At 40.3% G+C, this 15,000-nt stretch overlaps 1 protein-coding gene across 1 annotated transcript in view; it reads right to left on the bottom strand.

Annotated features, from left to right (window-relative positions):
- The window catches only part of LOC107569826 (monocarboxylate transporter 10), a 40,481-nt gene extending 27,728 nt beyond the window's left edge, over positions 1-12,753 (bottom strand). Inside the window, exon 1 of the mRNA XM_016255982.1 lies at positions 12,374-12,753. Coding sequence (XP_016111468.1) covers positions 12,374-12,635 — 262 coding nt within the window. The 5' untranslated portion in view covers positions 12,636-12,753. The remainder of the gene's footprint in view (positions 1-12,373) is intronic.
- Positions 12,754-15,000: the final 2,247 nt, after the last annotated feature.

Raw genomic sequence — 15,000 nt, 5'->3', positions numbered from 1 at the left:
CAGACTCTTACAGACAGACACACAGCGACTGAAACATGAACAGAGACAGAAGACGTGATTAGCTTCATGTTACATTACATTGCAGTCGAGTCGCTTCACTGTCTGGTGGCATAGTGGAAATTCCTTTCATTTTTTGACAAGTGCTGCTCAACATAAACTTACTGTTTACATTAAAACATGGAAGAAATATTGTGATATTTTTTTAAACACTTTTATGCTGTTGTATTTGTATTATTATTGCTTTGAGAAGTATCAATACATTTTTGTAACAATTTCTTCAAGTTAAACTGAACGCTTATTTTGGCGGGTTGTAGTGAAGATCTCTGAGTTTTGTGTGCATCTCCTGATTGTTTTAGCAAAGCAAATGGTGAAATGCTGCTGAAGTGAGTCTCAGATGAAGTTCATGTGCTCATACAGTGAGATGCAGACATGCATCACGTGTGTTTCAGTGCGTGGGTTACAGCAAACTGACACACACACAACATGCAGATTCACACTCACACAGCAGTGCTGTAATATTCACACACACACACTAGTGCATGAGTGTGCAGCTCTACGTTTGATTCATTCATCCAAATGTTGCCAAATTCCATTTTTATGTGCAGGTTTTGCTGGGATCTCCTCATGCTGCTGCTGATGGTGGGAAACCTCATCATCCTCCCGGTGGGAATCACCTTCTTCAAGGACGAGAACACTCCTCCGTGGATCATCTTTAATGTGGTGTCGGACACGCTCTTCCTGGTGGATCTGGTGCTGAACTTCCGCACCGGGATCGTGAAAGAGGACAGTACGGAGATCCTGCTGGACCCCAAGGCCATCCGCCACACACACACTCTCACACACACACACACACACACACACACTCTCACACACACACACACACACACACACGTCTGCTTCATGAGGCCGTCTCATCCTCACAGAGCTCCTCAGGCTGTTCCTAAAGATCACAGAGACTTTATGGCATAAGCGAATCCTTCCGTTGAGCGTTTCCAGCTCTGAGCCCCGCTCATTACCCACAAGCATGGGGACACTTCTGATCCTCAGGATGACTCTGCAGAATCCTCGGGAACATCTGCAGCAGGCTTTATGGGGGATTCACACAAGCCGCACACAGCTGGCAAACATTACGCTGACTGCTGGAGGATCTGAACGCTGCTGTTAGAAAGGAACCTCGCTCTGCACGAAGAAGAGTCGCACAGACGATGCAGAAAACTCAACTCCTGATGTTTCAGAACTTCAGACAGCTCACAGGAGTCCCACACGAGGCGCTATAGCACTCAAACTCCAGGACCACCATCCCGTGACAAGTCCTCCTGTTGTGTTTAGTATCAGAAACACTTTTGTGTTGGGGATTTAAACTAACCCCTATTGATTTCTATGCAATTCACCAAAAATCAAGTTTTTCAAAGTGTTGATTTTTTTGTGAATTGCATGGCAACCAATGGGGGAAATTTGTGCAGCTTTCCAAAACAGTTTTATACGATCTCAGAATAAAAGCTACAAAAAAAATTCAAAAGGCACATTTGTGTATCTTATTTGCCCCTAAAAGGTGCATATTAGTACCTTAAAGGAACATTTTAGCACCCAAGTTGAAGTTGTACATATTTGTACATTTCGAAAAGGAACTGCCCCAGCTTTTGTACCTTTGTGTATGTTAAATCTTCGCATGCAAATTCAAGGTCCTAAATGAGAAAAAGTCATTAGTCTAACCAGTGTTTCAATCCGTTTCAAATCGAGTGTAGGTCAAATTGACCTGAAACACATTAATAGGTTAAGAGCGTGTGGCAACACAACTTTAGTGTCAGTCATAAAGCAGTGAAGAGTAAAGCTGCTCACTGTCTACAGAAGCTCCTCCAGGCCTCAGACGCGTATGGCTGAACTCTATTTAACTCTAGCTGTATCAGGCTCTTACCAACACCCTGAGCAGCTGCTGTGGGCCCCGGCAGGCCATGGGCCATGTCTAGTTTCCCACCACGCGCTGAACTTATAGGGTGATGTTGCCATTCTGTAGAGTGCCAGCGATTGGTGCTCCAACAGGACGCTCCTCGCCGTTCCCATGTTTACCTTACCTGTTTATCTGCCAGCAACCTTCACCTAAAGCGTGTGTCAACACAGATCAAGCGCTCTGTTGACTATTAACTCACATGTGCGGCAGTGCACGTAACTCCATCTGCTTCACCGCAGACAGAACCAAGGCCAGGCCCCTGAATGAGGCAGTAACTGCTGAAGAACTGGACACTGCATGTCCTAATCGATGTCAACCTCCATAAACAAATTCAAAGAGAACGTCCCACAAGACAACAGCACAAAATAAGGCTGGACTGACAGACCTTTCTTCTTATGTGTCAAGGTAATGTCAATGAAAGATGCCCAAGCAGAAGTTTGGGGACCCTTGGTATAAACCAGGGGTGTTAAACTCAGTTCCTGGTGGGCCGGAGCCCTGCAGAGTTTAAACACACCTTATCCAACGAATCAAGTCCTTAAGGCTTATTTGAAAACTACATGATATGCGTGTTGGAGCAGTGTTGAAACTAAACTCTGCAGGGCCCCGGCGCTCCAGGAACTGAGTCTGGCACCCCTGCTCTACAGGAATGACAACAATTGGTGTCAAACATCCACTTCTGCAGTGCACAGACACTATTGGACGAGAGCTGAACTGGATGATAACATCACTGAATCATCAATGAACTGACTTTAGCTGGAAAATGACTGTGTTATTGTCTTCTTGCATCACTGACAAACTGTTTTCCTGTTTAACACTGTAAAGCTGCTTTGACACAGCCACTATTGTATAAAGCGAAATACAAAAAAAAGGTGACGCCAGAGAGCTGCTGACCACTCATCATGAAAAATACAGCATACTGATTACAACGATGGTCTTTATGATTAGAGAGCGTAACGCCTAGCTCCTTCAATGCAGTTCTGGGTCTGACAGCAAATAACTACAGCAGTGGCAGGCAGTAATGCAGATGATACACAGATAATCCAGTCCAATGAACCAATCTGTGCACTGTCCATTGCTTTAAGACTTTAATCTTGTTTTGTAGTGTGTGTGGGAATGTATAAAACAGAAGTGAACGGCTGAGCGATGTCAATCATTACGAACTTGTTAAGACTCGCCGTCTTACGGTGATAAACAGATAAAAACGTTGTTCCTCAAATCTAAAAATGTGAATTTGAAATCAACTGAATCGTCTGAGTCTTGAGTCTGTATTTGAATTGCATATAGAATTTCATCATATAAAAATCCACGTGCATTACACTTTTAACTTAACTAACAAAAATTGTGATGCATATTTGTCAGTCATGCATAAATGAAGTTTATAGCCTTTTATTAACTAGTTGCATCCACTTTTTCATTTAAACAATCATATTTTTTTTAAATGCATTAAATTGCTTACAATCAGAAAAATTCTCCAAGCAGTTAAATGTTTTCTGATAAAAAGTATGAACACGGTTAAAACATGGCTAGCTGTGAAACAAGCAATATTCAGGTGGCTAAAATGCAAGAATTTAAAATAAATGGATTTATTGATGATAGCTGGTTTAATTTTGTATTTGAAACACATTCAGTTTAATAGTACTATTACAGAAATCTGACCTGTTTCATTGATGCATGGCATGAAATGTATTAGTTTGTGTTAAAATTATTTTAAAGTTATGACCCTTTTATATGAAATATATAAACCTTCAATTTAGACCTAAATATAAATAATATTAGTGCTAATAAAACTCTAGCACATTCTGATTGGGTTTGCGCTTCATTTGGGTTAAGAAATGAGTTTAGTATTGGAAAGACTAGTTAATTAGATAATTAGTTGGTTGTATTTCTTCTGCTGTGTGGGTTTGCGTGTCTCGTACTCTCAGCTATTGTGTGTTTTGCCGTCGTTAATGCTTTTCTTTTGACCGAGACTGCAAAGGAATCGAGCCGATATCAGTCTGCTGACGCTGGGAAACATTCTAAGAATGACTGAAGTGCGACTGAACAGCCCAATGACAGCGCAGTGTCCTGTTCGCTCTTATCTCCTGCTCTGAACATGACTGCACTGATAACAGCGTCTGTGGGTCACACAACCGCTCGTCTACAGGACTGTTCGAACAAAGATTCCCGATTCCTCTTCTCATGAATGCATGTCACCATCATGACTGATCAAGAAGCACTTTCAGAAAGAATAACACCATCGTCAGAATGAGAATGAGCTCATGCTTTGAGTTGTGCGTGTCGACTAAAAACACAAGTATGCTTCTGTATTCTGAAACTGCACAAAGCAATGACAGCATGCGACTGCTCATATTGATAAGCTACTTCATGAGAAAACAAGCACTTATAATAAGCATGACAACTAACTAATAATTACTGTTCACAGTTAACTGGCATAATTTACATATCTGCAAAATTCGACTGACGCTCAGTATGAGATGTAATTGACTTTTCTTACAGAAAATAAAGCTTGATGTATTTGACACCTGAACTTTGGCATCGAAAGATGATTCAACTTTTAAAAATAGGACTTTTTAGCAAGAACTTTTCATTCCTATTTCATACTCAAAAGCAGTGCTGGGGAAAGTCACTTTTAAAAGTAATGCATTACAATATTGAGTTACACCATAAAAAAGTAATTGTGTCACTTAGTTACTTGCTATGGAAAGAAATGCATTATGTTACTTTTGCGTTACTTTGTGTCACCTGGGCCGGGCTTGCTTATTTGTTTTTTTAATAATAAAAACCCCAAAAGTTTGTTTGTTACAATTTTTGGCAACTGTAAAGGCCCTTTCACACAGAAAGTGAACTGAATGAGTCTTGGGCTGAAGGAAACGCCTCTGCACTCTCTCCTGATTTCTCTCAACAAGGGACAGGAGATACATAGTTACATAAAAAGTTCTCTGAATACACAACTCACGTTATTGTAAGGCACTGCTCCAGGTAAGCTCGGTTCTCAGTTGGACTGAACATCAATGATCAAATCTGAGCTAATGTCTTAGAATTGTTGCAGTTATTATGGTGCAAACTTGAAAATATTTTTTATAGATTTATGTGCATATAAAATGGTCTGATTTGTCTTGTTATTTATCAGAAATCATGTGATATGGATGGCAAATGAGTCCTTCGCATCCAGCACATGTCTGAATGATCGAGCTGAATTGTTATTTGCAGATGTATTAGAACAAATCACAATGTTTGAGCACCAAACACTGTCAGTCTGCTAGCAGATGAATAATTAGTCTGAATTAGTCTTGGTTTACCTGAGCGTCAAGTACATCCTGCAGTTACTGTGACGCGGTCTACACTGGATGAGACACAACAAACCCCTAACAGTAAACTGCTGCCTCACTGTATTTATGACATACTGACACAAAGTTCAAATGATCTGCATAGTTGAAATGATTCGCGCCCCGTGTAGACAGACTCAAGCTGTTGCGGCACAGCACATTTTTGATCAGTAAAAAGTCCCACGGCACACCACTAAACACTGAAGCATAGCAAAATTGCACAAACACGCATTGCTTCAAATGGCATATTAAAACTGGGTATTATATTAAAAGTAGTACTCACATTTAATGTGAAACTTGAGCTTATGTCACAGGTAGCTTTATGTTGTTGGTGATGATAAAAAAACTAATTTACTTATCGTAGCTGTCGGGCGGAAACCTTTTATGTCCAAAAGAATGACTGCTTTCAGGAGATGTAAAAAAAATATATATTTTTTAAATAATTAAACAGCGTCGTCAGAGTTGGTATCGTGGCTTTATATAAGATCAGACACTTGCATTTGCCATTATAATATTAAGATTTTATGAAAATCAAGCTCAAATGGAGTTGCGAGGTTTTGGACCAGCGAAGGCCGGAGATCTGTGTTTTGTCCATTCATCATTAATGGTGTGCATCGCATTACGTTTTCATCAACTTTCAGGTTATAAAGTTTATTGCAGCTATATGGGCGCTCAGTTTTTTGTTGTTGAATACATTTGGCCAAAATCTCATGATATAAAAGATGAAGCACAATGCACAGGATATATAAAACAGTATATTAGCTACACCTAGACGACAAATGCTAAGAGACTCTTCTCTGCTCTTCAAACACACACAAAACATTAGCCTTTATAGACAGTGTTTAATCTGTACTTATTCAAACAACTTAATCAGTCCTTTATTTACCCTTGCAACGTGAACGAGCAGAGATCTGTCTCCAGACTGCGCGCGGCGCTTCATTCTGAATGGAGGCGGGTGGAGTCACGACAGTTTGAGGATCCAATGGCGTTACGAGGTTTACTCACAAGCTCTTTCGAATGCTTTTCATTGGTTAAATATTAGAAAATACCCAATCAGATGTAAAGATGATCAACAGCATTGATTTAAAATAATAACAATAACGAAATATAATAGAGATAGAAAGTTTGTATCATTTTTAGTGGTTGGGAAACACTGGTGTGGACTGTGGGATGTGACTCTCATATCAGGGCAGCTCACTGACACTCACAGACCGTCAGATACAGAAAAGACAAACAATCGCTCAATGCAGAGTCACGCTGGCTCTGCTTACACAGGCCTCATGGACTTGCAGGAGTTTGAAGAGAGATTTGAAGGACTTTAAATGGATGTTGGCCTTGCTAAACGGTTGCTGAGGTGCTCTGAATTAGGGATGTTCAATTCGGTTATTTTTCCTAACCGACAACCGACGCTCGTTAACCGTTAACCAACAAGATTATTTTAAATTAGAATTGAATTAAATTAGAAAGGATCAGTGTCTGTGACCTGTTAAAAAATACTAGCATTTGTTTCCCGGGGATTAATTTGACATGCGCAAAAAGCAGCAAACAACAGAACATGAGGATCACATGATCATCATATCACATCACACACCTGCAGCGCTTCTGCCAGCGGAGAAGAACATTATAAAGCTAGGCTATATATATATACTGTATATAACGAATAAATAGGCCTTTACGAGAAACACATTTTTACTTCAATAATAAATTAAGAAAATGAAAGAAAAACTGTGCAACAAGTAGCCTAGTATGCAGAGTTTCGGTTCATTTACGTGCTGCGCGGTGTCCTATTTTTCTTTAGGCTTATTTTACAAAAGCACAAAGATTTGTTTTTATTGTGAATGTACACAAATAAACCTTTTACAATTCCGATTCTCTTTCTGACTAAAAGGAGTAGTTCGAAGGAAAAGCTGGAGTGATGCGCGCACAGTTAAGCTTTGCTACCTTGACAATGCAGCCTGTTCTTTATCATCATTAAACACAGTCAGCCAAACATATGGAGAAATACTATGTAGTAGAAAAGATATGTAGTCAAATCTGTTAAGCCGTTAAGGTTAAGCGTTATCACAGTACAGTTATAGGTAGGGACTCCCGCATCACTGTCATGATTGGTCTGTCAACCGACAAGACGTGGTTTAATTGTTGCTTCAAGGATTGGTCACGCCAGAGGCGATTCCCAAAGTGAGATACCTCACTCCTGTTATAAGAGAACCAGGGCTACCAAAGTACCCGAAAGTTTCATTCATCAAGTGTGACGCTCGCGGTGTTTTCAGCATCTGCCATCTCACTAAATGAGGACATAAATACATGAACTTCATCTCCAGACTCCAGTCACTTCATGAGCATCTGACCCGTTTCATTTGAAAAAAACCTACCGTCATATCATACACGCAGAAACGTAAAGGTCTTCACGGCAACCCGTCAAAATAAAATGTCGGTTTAACAAAGAAATTGTGAGAAAAATATATTACTATTGTATAGTAGAATGTATGTCTCAGTATAATAATAATAATAATAACACTAATAATAATAAAAGTATTACTCAATAATCAATACAAAAATCACACTAATTTTCTTCCACATTTTAACCTTAACAGCAAACCTCTGTTGTGCAGCACTTCCATTTGTTTAATTTCCATTTGATTAAAGGATAAATGAAATTGTTTTATGTCTTCATTTGATTACTAGAAAACCATTTCATAGGGCCCTGTTATTGTAATAATAATAATAATAATAATCAATTGTTTTTATGAATTTAATTAATTAAGACACGCTTTTTGATTGTTGACATTGCATTAAAATGAAATCCAGAAAAATTAAAATGGAAAGCACAGAATTTGGTCAAAATAAAACGGATTTGAGAATTTGAGGAAAAAATTAAATGGATTACATAGGGCACTAATGATGTTAATGTTCATAATATCTTACTATGTTCATGCCTTATAGCTGCATTCAGCAGATTAGAGCTGGATTATAATATAGTTTACTTTTCTGCAACAATATAAACAATCAAGCAGTTGAGATTTGCTATGTAGTATGTGGTATGTATAGTGTTGGACACTTATACATACTTATATACATATATTATATATATTAGGGCTGCACAATTAATCGAATTTCTAATCAGGATTACAATTATGGATGCCACAATTACGTAATCGTTCAAAGTCCACTTATGTTATTCTGCACGCTTAAGATATGTTTTTTTCTTTTTACATGTTATCTTAAGGGTTTTTCCATTGTTTTAGTCTTAGTTTTAGGATAACATTATAATACTAGGGATGCTCCGATCAGGATTTTTGCAGCCGATACGGAGTACCGATTTCTTGTCATGGTGATCGGCCGATACCGATGCCGATTCTGATGCTTCAAGATGTTTTTAGATAATGCTTTTAAGTAGGCTAAAATATAGATTTCAGGAGGAAAACCTTGAACAGAAACAGTATTTTTCTGTCACATGGCCTCACATGTATCTAAATGTACAAATACAATGCATGTAAAAAATGTTTAGTTTTTTGTTCGGACCTCTGCTTGGAAGAATGGATTAAAACAGCCTATAAATAACAGGCTGGATGTACAATAACCTGACCTCTTAACACCACTTTTTATTTTTTACAAAGCAGATCATAGAATATATATTTTGTCTAACTATGTATAGACATAGTTGTATATGTATATCAGGATACTTAATATAAGACAAAAATAAATATAAACAAAATGGAGCAGTCTGATGCAACCCACAAGGTTTATTTAAGCATGATCCAATAGTAAACTGTGGAGGACAAAATAAACATTAAATAAGAAAAAACATTTAAACTCCTAAAATAACTAATTGGAGTAGTTTGATGCAACTCATTAGGTTTAATTTAACATTGTCCAATGCTAGAGAGAGGACAAAATAAATAGAAACATTTAAACTCCAATATTGAGAAGTCTGATGTAACACATAAGGTTTAATACTGTCCAATATAAGACTGAAGAGGAAAAAAGAAATAGAAACATTTAAACTACTGAAAGAACAAACAGTTCAGTCCACGGGCGCTGCGGGTCGGGTAATAAAGAAATGCATTCTGATTATTTGCGGGTGGGTCACGGGTGGATAAAATAAATCCTAAATTATGCAAATATTAACTACTTTTTTTTTCATCATGGAGACATTTCATTTGTGTGCGAGTGTGAGTGTGTGTGTGTGTGTGTGTCTGTGTGTGTGTGTGAGTGTGTGTGTGTGTGTGTGTGTGTGTGTGTGTGTGTGTGTGTGTGTGTTCGCCTGATCGGGAAGTTGCAGTGACCGAAACGATGACATTCCAGATAAAGTTTTAAAGGAGTAAAGCCTGTGTTAATGCTACTGAGTAGGCTAATATGGCCAAAGAAGATATTTTGTTTTATAAATAAATGTTCATTTAAAAGCAGCCCACGATCAGCGTATTATGTTACCGTTACCCCATACGTCTCTGACAAGGTTTTGTTCCGTCCTCCACGCTGTGGCAACTCACAAAAGACTATTTTTAGCCAAGCAGCACGGAGAGCCGCTTCAGACCCGTGCCACGGCTGGCTGATAAACACTAGCACTGACTAGAGCGGCCGTGATCAGCTCCGGGGGCCGTGGAGCCGCAAAGGGCCTTTCACACCGGACGAGGAAAGCGCTGCGCTATGAAACCCATTCATTTCAATGGCTTGCGCCGCACAAGGGCGGTTAGTTGCTGCGCCGACCAAAGCGCACCCGCTGCCGCGGTCAAAGTTCAGAATCACGCGTTGACGTCATAAAATTGCCATCGGTTCGTGAGATCGGCCAAGTTAGTGAGTACCGATCGAGTCATAAAATGTGATTATCGGCCGATACCGATCGATCGGAGCATCCCTATATAATACCATTCATATTTTTATAATTTAAAGAAGAAACTAATCCGATGTATATTTGACATTTGAGGTTTAAGACTATAGAAAAGCACTAAAAGTTTTTCAGTTAGTGTTTTCAGCTTGTTTATGTTCATATAAAAATACGGCACGCAGCTGCATCAAACAATGGTATAAGCATCGTTCAATGTAAATTGTGATAATCGTATTTAATAATCGCAATTACAATTTCAAGGGGATAATCGACAATTATGATTTTTGTCATAATCGTGCAGCCCTAATATATATATATCACATTTCGTAGACTACACTAAACTGTACTAGGAACAGCTTGTACCGTCAGCTGCGTTTGCTCTTGTGGTTGATGCAGTGACTGGAAACTGACCTCTGAGCGCCGCTGGCATGAGCCGACAGAGCCGTGTTGATGTGTGCATGGACAGCTGGACATGATGCAATCCTCCGCCAGCATTACACAGGAAACGTTTAATGAGGGACTGAAGACAGCCGAGTCTGTCAATTGCAAATGTGAAGGCAACTTACAATGGCAGGAACGTTTCACAGCTATATTTACTCTATTGCTGTGTTAACGACTTTAACACATTTCAGCTTAAAGCACTTCGACCACTCTGAGGACAAGAAGTTTCATTAAAATCACAATGTCCTCACTCGCCTCTGCAGGACTTCAGGACTTAAATCAATTGGATGCAATACTTCAATATGGTTTCTAAATGTGAAAGTGAATATGAGTATGGAACCACTACACACGGAGTGTGGAAACTCTTACTGTATCTTCTGATGACACTGCAGAAAAGTGCTGTTCATCCTCCGAATCACTCTTAGTTTTCAGCGCAAATGTCTGAAGATTCTTAAATCAAAATGCATTTACTGGAGAAACAAAATGACATAAGTCTTATTTCTGAGAAATTGATAAAAAAAACTTCCAATAAACTCAACTGTTTCACACGTTTTCATACCGAATGACGGATATGTGTTCTTGTTTTAAGCATAAACTCACTTCATTTTGTTCAATTCAGAAAACAAGACTCCATATGTACATTTTGCATCTCAAGTAAATCTTGATTTAAGAACATTTGCATATTTATATTGGAAAACAAGACAAAAATACTGAGGAAGATATGAATTTCTTTGCAATGAATGCAACATTCAATGCCGTGACTTTATGAATTCAAGACTTTCTGCTCTGATTTAAGAGTTTTTAAGGCCTTCGCTTGTCTTTCTGATGCAGTTTTAAGTCCTGAAGGACCGCTGTAGTCAACTGGCATGTCGAGGATCCGTATGACGACTCATCAGAACACCGTTAATCTTCATCAGTGGTTTGGGCTGAGCTGTCTCAACCGTAATACACATTCAGATGTAGATGAGTCCGAGTGTCATAAACTGACTTTCATAAAGGAGCATCTGAAAGATGGAACGGAACTGCTGTAAACATGACTATCACACCACCGATAGCATCACAGATGTCAGTCTTATGCACACCCCTTCAAGTAAAGTGTTACCGATTTTTATTTCTAAAATGCTTGTTAAACGAGTATGCAATATTGTAAACTATGCTGCATTCATCTAAATAAATTCAATTCGTCTTATAGTTTTGTCCATGAGTGTTCTTGCTTACTAATAAATGTTCGTCTTTTGATTATTGCTGTTGCTTCTAGTAATTCTGTGTGTTATTTTTAATTTCCAGCCCGTTTTAAGCCAGCTATATGGTCATTTTTAAACAATAGTTGAGTTAAATAAAACAACCCAGCACGTTAGTCAAAATAACCCAGCATTTTTAGAGTGCATATATTAATGCATATACTGAAAGGTTGAAGTGTTTTCTCACAGAGCAGGGGTTGTCTGGCCAAAACAATGATTTAACATCTGGCTGAAAAGCCTATAATAGATCCCCACATAAAGTGGGGCATGTTGTCACAACACGCGTTTAATTAACGCTGTGCATTCCTAATCTAGTTTTGTTTTTGTTTTTTTGCAGGTTTGAAAATAAATCTACGCTGATCAACATTGACTGGAGTGAAACTGCGCCAGCGAGCCCCGGGTCCCCTAAGCACAGGCTACGACCCGATTTCCCGACACTAATAAACCGCAGCGCTTTCTCTATGACTTTGTTTCGAAAGCAGGCGACGCGGAGCAATGTTTCGCTTCGCTGTTGATCATACAGTAAGCCGCGCGCGGGGACTCGAGCCTCACACACACACACACACACACACACACACACACACTGCGTTACCTGTTTTGAAGCGCAGGTCTTCGTCTGACTCGGAGCCGAACTCTTTCAGCAGAGACACGAACAAGATGCCGAACGCGTTCTGGATGCCGAACACCGAGCCGTTGCACCACATCGAGGCCAGCATCACCACCCAGCCCCAGCCGCCCTCCGGGGGCTCGAACTCCCGCGGCGCCTTCTCTGTGCAGTCGCCGTTCTCCTGCTTCGCCTCCGGCCCGTGCGCCTCCGCGGCGTCTGGAGTGGGTTCGGGCTGAGTCTCGGTCATGCTGGTCCGGTCTGCGCTGTGAGAGCGCGTGCGGTAGTACACTACTGACTGACTGCGGCTGCTGCAATAACCATAAATCCAGAGCGGAGGCGGAGCTACAGACCAGAACAGATGGAGACGTTCTGATGAACGCGCGCGGGAACGCTCAGCTGGACGCACTCACTCATGCTGTCCGTCACACTGCTGGATAAACACAGCGGTCATCTGCAGACTCTTCCGCACGCGCCACTGTCCTCTGCTGTCCTCGCGCCGCACACGCACACCGACACATGCTCTGACCGGTGAACACAACAAACCCACGGGCCGCAGGGCACTGCTGCTAAATGCTGCACCTCATCCATCAGACAGAGAGCGTCTTTCTGTAGAAAGCATGCTTCTATCACTCCACTTGTCTGTTTCCCATACAGACCGTCAGTGTGTGTGTTCACTACAGGAAAGTTCCCCCATAAATGAAACACTCAGGCCATCTGAGTACACGCCGAGTTATTTAGCTTCTCTTCTTTTATTGTGCCACACACGCGCAGAGCACACACAGGCTACTGTATGAAATATGGTTATATTGATTATATTATAAATATGCTACATCGCTTACGCATTACGCAACGCATATACGCGCGCATCAGCTACAGGTGCCAGCTGCCCCTGCACAGCATCAGGGAGAAGTGGGTTACTAACAGTTCCCAGTGCTTCGGGAAAGCTGTCGGGGGAAATAGTAAGGAGATATTTGAATGATTTATTATTAAATGAGTGTTTTCTGAGTCCGTGTCGCAAAGATGAAGATGAGGATCCTCAGACGCGCCTCTAGAGAGAACTGCATCTTTACGGATTTGATCAAATCCATAAAAAAATTGTTTTTGTTTTTGATTTGAATTATTTCGTTTTAAAGAAGTAATTTAAAGCTTTCTACGGATATATTTAGTAAGTCTGTGAGGCAAGTATTCGCTGAGTTTCGGCCGAAATTGCAGAAAGCGCATCCTGTATGTATCCTTTATTTAATAAAAGCACAAGGTTTTGTTGATATTGTGAGTGCACACAAGTAAGAGTAGACCCTTTACAGTTCCGAGTGATGCATTACTCTTACCTTTATGAGCAATAACGACGGCATATGTGAGGTTGTTTCCGCTGCAGCTGATCCCGCCGGCGCCTCCGCTTTAGCTCTCACACAAGCGCTTGGGTATGCGGCTAACAGCACATTTATCTAGAGCTTAAACATTTAAACTGACACTGTGATATGCTTGAACTGTTTCATATCTATAGATTTTATTTTAGGCAAGTGGTGCTGATTTGAGGAGTCTAACTTGATCAAACATAGGCTATGATCAGCTCACTGTCTGCAGATTGGTCCTTACTTTAAAAAAACAAAAACTTACATTTAAGAACAAAAAAAAGCTTTTTGCAATGCATCCTTAATTTTCTAAATTAACTTAATAAAAAAACGAAACGAAATATAATCACTTTGACATTACATACAAAACTGAACTATTTTAATAGCTGAAACAGTAGTATAAGCTGTTTTGGGAGAAGGGGGAACGGGCTCGGGCCGGCGACTCTGATGAGCTGTTGGACCCGGGCCGGGCTAGGGACTGAGCATCTGGGGCCAGGGCAGGGCTAGGGACTATATTTGAGGCCCGTGCAGGGCTCTACATCTGAGATGAGTTTGTTTCTTCATCAGGTTAGTAGAAATGTAGCATTGCATCAGTGTCTCAGCTGTGGATGCTCTGCAGTGAATGGGTGCCGTCAGAATGAGAGTCCAAACAGCTGATAAAAACATCACAATAATCCACAGCACTCCAGTCCATCAGTTAACATCTGGAGAAGACAATCTAAGAGATACAGGTCCGGTCTGGATATCAAGTAATCCTGTGATCATGTGCACCATCTACTGATCCAGGAGCTCAGCAGCGGACTGAGACGCACGTACAGCTCTGGATCAGTGTTGACTTCACTGAAGAGGGCTGCAGTAATGTTTCACAGCAGCTTCACAGATTTGGGAACTATTAACTACAGGAGCAAACAGAGTTTTACTCAGACCCAGTCGGTACGAGAGAACTTCTGTACTTCAGTGAATAACATTCGCATTTAAAAACTGTATTTTCAGTTGACTCATGTTGACTTTATGTTAGATTTTGTTTAATTTGACATCCATTTATTTGCCTGTGTTACAGTAGTTTATATGAACACACCATCAAACGAATAACAGTTGACTTTATGTTAGATTTTGTTTAATTTGACATCCATTTATTTACCTGTGTTACAGTAGTTTATATGAACACACCATCAAACGAATAACAAAAGACAGTGTGTGTGTGTGTGTGTGAGAGTGTGTGTGTGTGTGAGAGTGTGTGTGTGTGTGTGTGTGTGAGTG

Source organism: Sinocyclocheilus grahami, unplaced genomic scaffold (genome assembly GCF_001515645.1).
Source record: "Sinocyclocheilus grahami isolate Dianchi unplaced genomic scaffold, SAMN03320097.WGS_v1.1 scaffold1384.1, whole genome shotgun sequence".
NCBI classification, from domain to species: Eukaryota; Metazoa; Chordata; class Actinopteri; order Cypriniformes; family Cyprinidae; genus Sinocyclocheilus; species Sinocyclocheilus grahami.
This window is presented reverse-complemented; position numbering and strand designations above follow the sequence as displayed.